The 10,511-nt window shown below is 39.9% G+C and overlaps 1 protein-coding gene across 1 annotated transcript in view; it reads right to left on the reverse strand.

Annotated features, from left to right (window-relative positions):
* The window catches only part of pof1b (POF1B actin binding protein), an 84,305-nt gene extending 75,589 nt beyond the window's left edge, over positions 1-8,716 (reverse strand). The window contains exon 1 of the mRNA XM_043704525.2: positions 8,356-8,716. Coding sequence (XP_043560460.1) covers positions 8,356-8,559 — 204 coding nt within the window. The 5' untranslated portion in view covers positions 8,560-8,716. The remainder of the gene's footprint in view (positions 1-8,355) is intronic.
* Positions 8,717-10,511: the final 1,795 nt, after the last annotated feature.

Genomic DNA, 10,511 nt, shown 5'->3' on the forward strand with positions numbered 1-10,511 from the left:
ACCATCTTCCAATTTACTTTTACACAACTTGAGCGCTTTGTCGACTTTTTTGCTTTCCTTCACAATTTCATTCAATGCATGCATAAAGATTGACAAATTTGGTAGTTCTTTCATAGCATAGAACTGTCAGAGGGAGACAAACCACACCCACTTTTCACAGCAATGAGCTGCTATATCCTGAAATTTTACCATAATGATTGAATAGATCCTAAAACAAAATGAGCTCAGAAATATTCTGAAAGTTTAGCACGTTGCTTGAACTTTACTCTGGGTAGGATTTCGCCCATCTTTGTTTACCCTGTGACCCAAAGAATTTTAAACATTTCACAGTTGATGCCTTCACTTGAACCCAATGTTTTTCCAAACATTGGACCATCTTCTTCATTATGAGTCTAGCCATTGGGAGCTGAGCTAATAATATCATCCCAATAATACTCTTCACGCTGAATTCCTTGCAAAATTCATCAGCTCTGGAAAAATTCCATGAGCTCAAACAGCATTGAATTCAATTCAGGTTGTAGATGTGCATTTGTCAAATAAAATACAGGGCACTGAAAAGCCAGCCTCGTATCAGCCTAGCAAACAGATCCTTGACATTTAGCAAATGGTCAGTTGGATTCTGTTGTTCTACCTGATTTACACTTACTTTATATTCCCCACATGATCCTCCAATCTCGTTTGCCTTTGATACTACCGCAAAGCCCAATTATTCTGTTCAACTTTTACGATACTGTTCTCTGCGTCCAGTCTTTTCAGCTCTTGTATTTTCTCCTTTAGGGCATATGGTGCTTAATGAGCTTGGCAATAAACTGGTCTGAATTTCCTCTAAACTCATTAGTTGACCTTAAACTTTGACTAGTTTTGCCACATACCTCACCGTATCTGTTGGTCACATTGTCTTGTGTTGTGAATTTTACTTCGATGTGAAAAATCTCATGCCAATTTAATTTCAGTGGTTTTAACCAATTCTCTCTCAGTAAGGCTAGTTTTTGAGAGTTCACTAAGACAATGATAATTTTTGCTCATTGCTTCTTGTAGGTGACTGAAACCAGCATCCTCCCCATTTCAGGAATTTCCACTCCTCTATAACTTTTTAATTCTATTCATGATTTCTCCAACTGATGCAGATTCAATTTTTGATAGCGTAGAGATTCGGGTATCATGTAACTGATGTCCCTGTATCAACTTCCACATCCATTATGGTTTCATTCAATGGCCTTTGGACCATGGTATCCTGTGAATTTTCATTGGATTCTCATTCATCCATAAGTGACCTCTTATCGAGCAGCTGAAGTTTCATGGTGACTGCCATTTCCTTCAACCATGCACCTTCTCCCAACAGGCCTTGGTCTGATGGCCTTCTTCTTGCAGCTGCAACACTCTGCGGTTCACAAATGGCAATTCTGTGCACGATGCTGGCCCAAATATTGGTAAGAGGACTTCATAATCATCACCATACTAGCTTAACATGTCACCTTGTCAAAACTCAATTTAGTTTGAAGTAACTGCCACTGAACTGAACTCATGAATAATGGATGTCAGTTGGTTCATTAATGAGCAGTTGGCAGGGATTGTGAATCTTATGCCTGTCCTTTGTGCCCTCCGGCTTAATTGAAGGAGGTTTTGCTGCCACCTGGAGACTAGCATAGAGCCTCTCAATACTGAAGTAGCCCAGCAACCATGATCCCCACTGTGATTGGCTGCATAAAGTCCAGCCTATTTTTCCAATTAGTTGAATATATTTATACACTCTATGCAGTGCAATTTCACAAAATCATCCTCCAATTTTGTCCTCTCTTCTTTTAAAAGGAGAACCTATTTTAGGTAGTAATTAGTTTTTCATTCTCACATCCATGCACACTGTTGACTCTTACTGAGGTAATTTCATGTGTAGCAACTGTCTTTCAGCTGCCCAAGTGATTTTTATTCATATGGAATTATAACACAACCTAATCTTTTGAGTCCAATTTCTTCTGTCCTTTCTCCAAAACCACAAAGAATGCCCTCTGCTTCCATTCATCTTCTCCTGTAGAGACAACACATACATTCTGGAGTTATGCACCTTCTGAGGAAGTGCATAGCCTCCATTGTATAGCTTTATTGCCCATGTGTGAGACTGAGAATCAAGAGTGAGTGATTTATGTTCTCCTACTTAACATGACCTCAATTTCACAGGCAAAGCACTTCTCTGATAAGTTACACTTCAGTACATCAGAAAAACAAGTTCCAAGCCAGACACGGTCTGTAAATAGATAAGGAGGTTCAATTTCCTCATGAAGTGAATTCCAAATGAGGTTCACTGTTAGGAACAAACCTTTTAAAAGAAAATACACTGAGCTGATGTGTAGTGCCACCTTTCACATCAAACTTGAAAGATTTTACACAAGAACCTTTGAAATGATTGGAAAACAGAAATTAAAGGAACATACGGTTTAACTACATGTTTCACAATGAAAGTATTTTACCCAACAGTCCTAAGCAGCTAATCATGTCACTATGATTACAGACTGCCTTACCTCAGTTAAGTGTCAATTAAAATACCTTCTCCACGTCTTAAAACTGCAAAATTGATTAACCAGAAAGGACAAGTGTACCATTCCATATATGAACATTTCCCGGAGCAACAACGGTAAGGAATGATGAAGCAAGTGGAGGGTAATATGGGGAAGGGAGAGCATAGAGGGCACTAAAAGAGATAAAAAGAGAAAAAGACAGAGAAAGAGAGACTGAGAGAGGAAGGTAGCGAAAGCAATAATGAGTGAAAAATAGATAATTAAACCGAAAAGAAGGGAATTGATGAAAAGGGAGACATAGAAAAACAAGAGGAAGATAGAAGCCAAACAAGAAAGAAAGTAAGTGTGAAAGGGAGGGAACTAAATTAAAGTGAAGGATGGGAGGAGGACTGAGAATAAGGAAGTAAAGGGATGGAGATGAAAGAAACAGAAGGTAAAGAGGGAAAGCACAGTAAGAATGGCTGCCCCAGACTTCAAGGCCGTTTTATAGAGTAATGCGGCAGGAAGCCCAAGCAAAACAGAAAATATCATGGATCAGGAAACCCTCCACTAGTTGCAGTCAGATCTACCACAAAAAGGACAATTGTAGTTTTTGCAGGCCAATCGTCTCAGCCTCAGAATATTTCTGCAGGGGTTCCCAGCTGCTTCATCAATGACCTGCCTCCACCCTAAGGTCAGAAATGTGCATGGACTTTGATGGTTGTTTTCAACACCACTCATTACTCCTCAGACACTGAACAGTCTAAGTCTCTCTACAGCATGACCTGATAATATGTCAGACAATAACCATCTTCAATAAGACAGAATTCAACAGTCTACGATTAATATTCAATGGTGTTAGAATAAGTGAAACCCCACCATCAACTTCACGAGGTTACCATTGGCCAGAAACTGACCAGGGACAACTGTAAGTCACTGTAGCTGCAAAGGCAGCCAGAGGTTGAATGTTCTGCAGTGATTTACTCATCTCCTGACTCCACAAAGCTTATCTACTATCTCTAAGGCAAAAGATATGATGAAATACTGCCCATAAGAGTGCAGCTCTAACAATACTCAAAAAGCATGACATCTTATCCACCACCTTAAACATTCACTCCCTTTACCAGTGGCACATAATGACAGCAGTGTGTACCATTTTATATATGCACTACAATAACTCAGCATGTTTCCTTCAATAACACCTTCCAGCGGTAGTGTGAGAAAAAAAGAAAAAAACCAAAAAAAATAAATAGGAGTGCCACAGGTTCTGTTCACACTGAGCGCTGGCTCTGAGGTAGCTGGATCAGTGTCAAGGACTCTCCACATGTAAATACTGGGTGACTTGGTGACAGAATGCTGGCTTCTGTGGAATTATTTCAGAGGGGAATTGTTTTGATCAGCAACAATTGCTCTTGCAGTCAGTGAATGTATCCAACTGACAGGAAATAAGTTTTAACTTCAGTTACGTGGTAAATCAGGGGATTTCTTTTATAACTTCATCTTTATGTGATTCAGTGTGCAAGTTCAAGTGGAAGCTAAGCGTAGGCTGCTATTAGAACAAATTTTCAAGAGGGACTGTGGATCAAAAATAAGTTCCATCTTGCTTTAAGCTCTCAGTTTGTATTTTGGCCCCAGCTTTTTACAGGGATGGAGCATAGTTGCAAAAGGGCAGAATAAAAAAGAAAAAAAAAATTAACACCTAAAAAGGGGAAGAGCAGATGCATGTGAACACCACCAAGTGCAGGTTCCCCTCCAAGTCACACAACATCCTGACTTGGAATTATATTAGGTTAAAAATCACAACGATTTATTTGGAAGCACCAGCTTCCAAATACACCTGTTGGACTATAACTTGGTGTTGTGTGATTTTTAAACTTTGTACACCCCAGTCCAACACTGGTATCTCCAAATCATGGAATTATATTGCAATTCTTCAGTCACTGGGTGGTAAAAACACTGAAGTGGACCATCATTTGGGAATACAAGCCAATTCCTTTTGATATGGTTTTTTTCTTTGCTCACTATGCACAAACATTGTATTTAACATTCATTGGCAGGATCTACCATTTTCAGATAAACCTTTATGACAACACAGATAATTAGATGAAACCAGTCTTACATCTATAATTCTCAGATCACTTCAGTATTTGAAGTAGTGCCAAAATTTGCTTGGGAGTTACAGTATGTGCTTAAACAATACCACATCAGCAAATAATCTTTATAACCTTGCATTTTGTAAAAATGCATTTCATCAAGTATCAGAGAACAGAAATGAGTTGCCACAGAGGAATCCTTCAATTAAAAATTTCCCATTGAAGTTAATGATGACAATTACTTCCATTTAAAACTCCCTTGAATACATTTGAGTCACATATTACATATTAAAAATTGCTGGTCTGTGAGTTCCTCCAAGTTACTCCCACTCTGCAAGCGATACTTTGTTAGAAGTTCAAATTAATATTGATCAGATGAGCCAGCAATCGTTGGAGCAATTTCTTAACTGTTGTCTTTATTAATTTGTTAATCCATTATTAAATCCATATGATCCCACCAACAATAATTAGTATTTTTATCACATCTTTATCAAAATAAACCGTCCAAAAGCACATCACAAAAGAGATGGCAAGCAACAGCATTCATGTAGAGCTTTTCATACACTTGTCATTTCATAGGATGTTTTGCAGCCAATAAAGAACTTCTGAAGTGTAATAGTCACCACTGTAGTCTATAGAAATATAGCAGCCAATTTTGCAATGTCCCACAAATCCATTTGCACTTCACTACAAGTGATGTTTTGGCAGAAGTTGGCAGTGTTGAAAAATGGACACTTCGATGAAGAACATTCTGACTCATACATAACTTAATGCTAGCTGGGTGATCTGAATAAACAGAGCTGGGCAAGTAATAAATCATGTGGTAGAGCTATAAAACTGGTTTTTGCAAACAATTCAATAGCAACTGATTCAATACCTGCAAATGGCATTTGTAAAGGATATCATGTAAATAAGGAAAGAAGAACAAGATTGGATTTAGGGATAGAACGAGATGATACTGCAGGAACAAAAACAGAAAATACTGGAGAAACTCAGCAGGTCTGGTAGCGTATGTGGGGAGAAAGCAATTAACTGTTTTGAGTCCAGTGACTCTTAATCAATTCTGAAATGAGTTCACTGGGCTCTGAAAAATTACCCCTGCTCCTTTCAGGTGAAGTGGTAACTTTATTTGTACTTCATTCATTTCACTCTACTGTGTTCACTGCTCACAACACGTCTCTTTGACATTGTGGAAATCCATTTCAGACTGGGACATCACCATGCAGAGCATCTCCATTCAATCCATAATTATGACCCTGAATAAAAACCAAAAGAATTGCAGATGCTGGAAGTTCAGGCTGCTTGCAAATTTAGTACACTAGCTTGCTTTCATGGTCACATTTCTGCCCTGGACCTATTGCAGCGGTCCAATAAAACTAGAATATCAAGACCTCATTTTCTGCTTAGGCATTTCACAATTTCCTGGATTCAACATTGAATTCTGCTCAACCTCACATTTCTAGCCAGAGAGTTATTGGGCTGTTGGGAGCAAAAACAAAAGCAAGTGCAATACAAATTCACAGCACTCAAGGTGCAAAATTATGTCCACACATTCCACCACCAGCATGATGCCACCCTCAGACCATGAACTCTGTCCTTACTTGTGTTTCACTTGCCCTCCTACTCTACCACCCACAATGTCTTGGTTTTGCTTTCAGTTATATTCTGTTATTAAACTCACGATTAACACCTTTTCTGGATCTGCCCCTCTTTCCAGCCGTTACCGTTCCCTTTGCCTACTTTTCTGTAACATGTGAGATTTCTGATCTTGTTTGCACTCTAACCTTCTCCTGACTCCTTCTGTTCCATTTGCTCCCACATGGAAACCCATCACTTCAGTTCCAAATAAGTCATACTAGACTGAAAATATTAACGTTTCACTCTCCACAGGAGCTGCTAGTCCTGTTACATTTCTTCAGCACTTTCTGTCACTTCTGTTTTTATGTTAAATATCTGACATCTGGAATATTTCCTTTTGTTAAATTATACATCATTCCAATTTATTTGAGAAGCTAAGTCATCAGGTTCAGTAAACAGACCATACTGAATAAAGCAGCAAATCAGAGAGATATGAAACAACTGGAATAGCTCACTTTACTATTAACAGGAATCCACTTAGCTGGATATTTTACTAAGTAGCATTGGGAAGTTGAAATTGGAGTTACAACACATATTTTGACTCAACTCTTAATGAGTCCTCACCCTCAATTAAGATTGCAAATCAAAAGGACGGAGAAATTACAGACAACGCACCACAATTTAACAATGTAAATTTGTGCTAAGAGATTATTCCAATATCAACCGTGCATACTTGAAGATGTAGTATTGAAAGATTAATAAAAAGAGATGAACACTCCAGTATTAACAATCTTAGTGCACACTGTCACTTTTGCTCCTGTTCATTTCCCACAGCTGATGCCAGTTCTTTTTCCAAATTAAATGAAATATTTCAATGTATTTGCTTATTATAGATGGAAAGATTATCTTTAAGGCCTTAGGACAGGAGATGCCAGCACTAGAACCTTGGACCACTTTGGTTTGTCATCCATTCATGCTTATATACCTCAAAGTGATTAACAACATGGATTTACTTGCACCCTTAAAATTCTAGTGTCATTATGTCAGGACATTGCCTTATTATCATATAGACTCCCAAGAGTATGACTACTTTAGAGTCAATTAGAACAAAATTGTGATCAAACCACTCATGAGCCTTCACACAATGGAAAGTGGATAGGGACTTCCCGAGGTTCTGGAACTGTCAATAATCAGAGGAAATTCTCACCGAACCAGACTAATGCCCACAGGTGAAGGAGAGTGACGCCTGATCCAAAAACATGTTCCCACATGGAGGTGGAGATTGACAGGTGAAAATGAGCACTAAACAGATCCTGAAATGAGAAATCCACCACTTCTGCACATCTTCCCACATTATTACCATTACCTCATAGTTCAAACAGTCTGGTAGATTCTGTGACCTGTCAATTTTGGAAGTGGGTGGGATAGAGTAGTGTAATGGGTATTAATAAAAGTTCAAAAGTTTGGGAAGGAGGGTTAGGACACAGGGGAGTGGGTGAGACTTAACCACCTTTTATGATTATCATCAATGACAGCAGGTTTGATGAAAGAATCAGGGATTGTAGATGCCCCACCACACACACACACACAGAGATAGGTAAATCTACCAACTGCTAATTTCTGCCAATCAAATCTTAACTTCTTGTCATAAATTCAAAAAACAGCTGTTGCAAAATCACATTGTGCTAACCTGATAAATACAAAGGTGTGCTTTCTGCTGATAGCGTAGGCCTTTGCAATTACTAATCTACAAATGTAATATTGATTCCACCCTTGGGTGACTGTGTGTGGAGTTAGCAAATTCTCCCTATGTTTGCATGACTTTCCTCTAGGTGCTCCAGTTTCCTCCCAAAGTCCAAAGATGTGCAGGTTAGGTGGATTTGTCATGCTAAATTGCCCATAATGACCAGGGGTGCGGAGGCTAAGTGGGTTAGCCATGGGGAATGCAGGATTATAGGGATAGAGTAGGGGGGTGGGTCTAGGTAGGATGCTTTTTGGAGGGTAGGTGTAGATTTGATGCGACTAATGGCCTGCTTCCACACCGTACGGATTCTGTGATTCATAAACCAAATTAAGAATATTGTGAGCATATCTCTTTACAACAGTCTATTTATCCAGCAGTAAGTAAAGGCTTGCGTTAAAAAGTTGTTTCACACGAGCGTGAGTAATGAGAAGCTGGGGGAGTGACTCACCTGTCCAAGAATCAGGGTGGTGCTCTGTGGGCTGTTTCCAAGCTGGTACACTGTACCAACGCTGGTGGGACTCCCAACTGTGATGTACGATTTCTGGTCGTTGACAGCGAATACTGGATTCGGAGAGCCGGACCGTCGGATGCTCTCATAATAAGAGCTTTCCGAGGCGGTGGACGTACTTCCTGGCCGGAATACCGATGACATGTTGGAAAGAGAGGAGCCTGCGCTATACGGAGAACCGGCCAGCTTGCTGGAGAGGAACGGGACTGCTCCCTTAGCCAGAGATTCGCCGGGTTAGGGGGCGGACTCAAAACCGGCCGAGTGAAGAAGCAAAAGCTGACGGAAAAAAGGCGCAGAATGTTTAACTTGGAACGCATAGGCGTGTCTGAACCGAGCCCAATGGGAGACACACCTTCCCTGAACTGAGTGGCACCTCCCACACTCACAATCCACCTTTCTCAACCCAACAGAAAGAACCCTTTTCACTTGTTTCTTGAATGGCTGAGAAAGTTGATCTCGTTAATTTCCATAAGCTTACTGGATAAGTTCCCTCCTTTAAACAACCTCTGATCAACTTTTTCGCTATCTCCCTTCACGTCTCCTTCAGTGACCCAGTATTCTTTTTGGCTTGGCAATGTTCTAGTCTTTAATGACTTTAACCGCAAATTTCTGTAAAACAAACAAAACTTCAAATGCATTAGTAGTAAGAGCGCGATAATAGTAACGCGTAAAATAATGGTGGACTTAGTGCACCTAGCACCCAAAAATACACACACACTTGAGTGCATTGGAAATATGCTTTGGGTTTCCCATGTCGATGTGAAATAAACTTGCATTTTTGGTTTATCATAAATAGAATAATTCATTTCGGTTCAGGTCTCAGAGCCTAATTTGCATACTGCTGACTGTACACAAGTTGATGACCTGAATACCAAAGTTTAAAGGCCGCACAACATCTAAAACACGGATACTACCTGCTAGACACACCTAAAAGCATTTAGAGGAAAATAAACCTGCCTCTTTGTCGCGTACACTCAATATATTTTCATTGTATTGCGCACCATTATTATGTTTTAAGTTTATGATAATCACATTTTAAAAAATTTCGACACTCGAGTCAAATATGTGAGATTTTGAACCCTGCATTGTAGAGTGAGTCAGCCAATGAAATATTTCTATAATGAAGCGCATTTTCTGTTAACCATTCCTGTATAATGTGCAGTCATGCCTGCCATTGAGAAATCTAGAAACTAGGAATGATTGAGATTACCTAGAGTGTAGATGTTTTATTGTATTGGTGAGTCTGATTCTGAATTCAGATTTCATTGTTGAAAGCTATAAAGTCATAGAGTCATTCAGCAAGGAAACAGACCCTTCAATCCAACCAGTCCATGACCATCATAATCCCAAACAAAACTAATCCCACTTGCCTGCACTTGGCCCATATCCCTCCAAACATTTCTTATTTATGAACTTATCTAAATATCTAACTTACATATTTATCGTCAACCTGAGCTACAAATCTTCTCAAGAATCGCTAATTTTATAAACCTCTATAAAATCACCCCTCTACCTTTTATATTCCAGTGGAAAATCATCCCAGCCTATCCAGCCTCTCCTTATAACTCAAACCCTCCATTCCCGACAATATCTTGGAAAATTTCTTCTGAACCTTCTCCAGCTTAATAATATACTTCCAATAACAGGGCAACCAGAGAGATCCAAGATGGTGGTAATCCAGTAGGTCTGCCCTACTGAGCTCAGCAACATAACCCAGACAAAGTGATGCATTTACCCTCCCTTTCGTAGCTTTTGTGGTAAAAATCGGCAGTTTTAGATCACCAGAATTGCTGTGTGTCCGTTTTGTTGATTAAGGAAGATGACCAAGGGAAAAGAGCAGTGAGGATTGCAACAAGCAGGGCACTCCCCTGCAGCAGCAGACACGCCCATGACCACGCGTCGGCCTCCACGAACATCCTGAAGAACTTACCTGTGGAGCAGAGCTTGGTCTCGGAGTTCGCGAATGGATTCGGATTCAGCAATGGAGGAAACCCAGACCAAGCTGGAACCGATCTCGGCCATGTTGCAGAAACATGAGCAGGAGATCCAGCATCTCGGGCAGTGTGTCATGAAGATGGAGCAGCGAGCCGCAGCTT

This window comes from Chiloscyllium plagiosum, unplaced genomic scaffold (assembly GCF_037043375.1).
Source record: "Chiloscyllium plagiosum isolate Xiang-an unplaced genomic scaffold, Cpla_swu_hap1 HiC_scaffold_11, whole genome shotgun sequence".
Classification (NCBI taxonomy): domain Eukaryota; kingdom Metazoa; phylum Chordata; class Chondrichthyes; order Orectolobiformes; family Hemiscylliidae; genus Chiloscyllium; species Chiloscyllium plagiosum.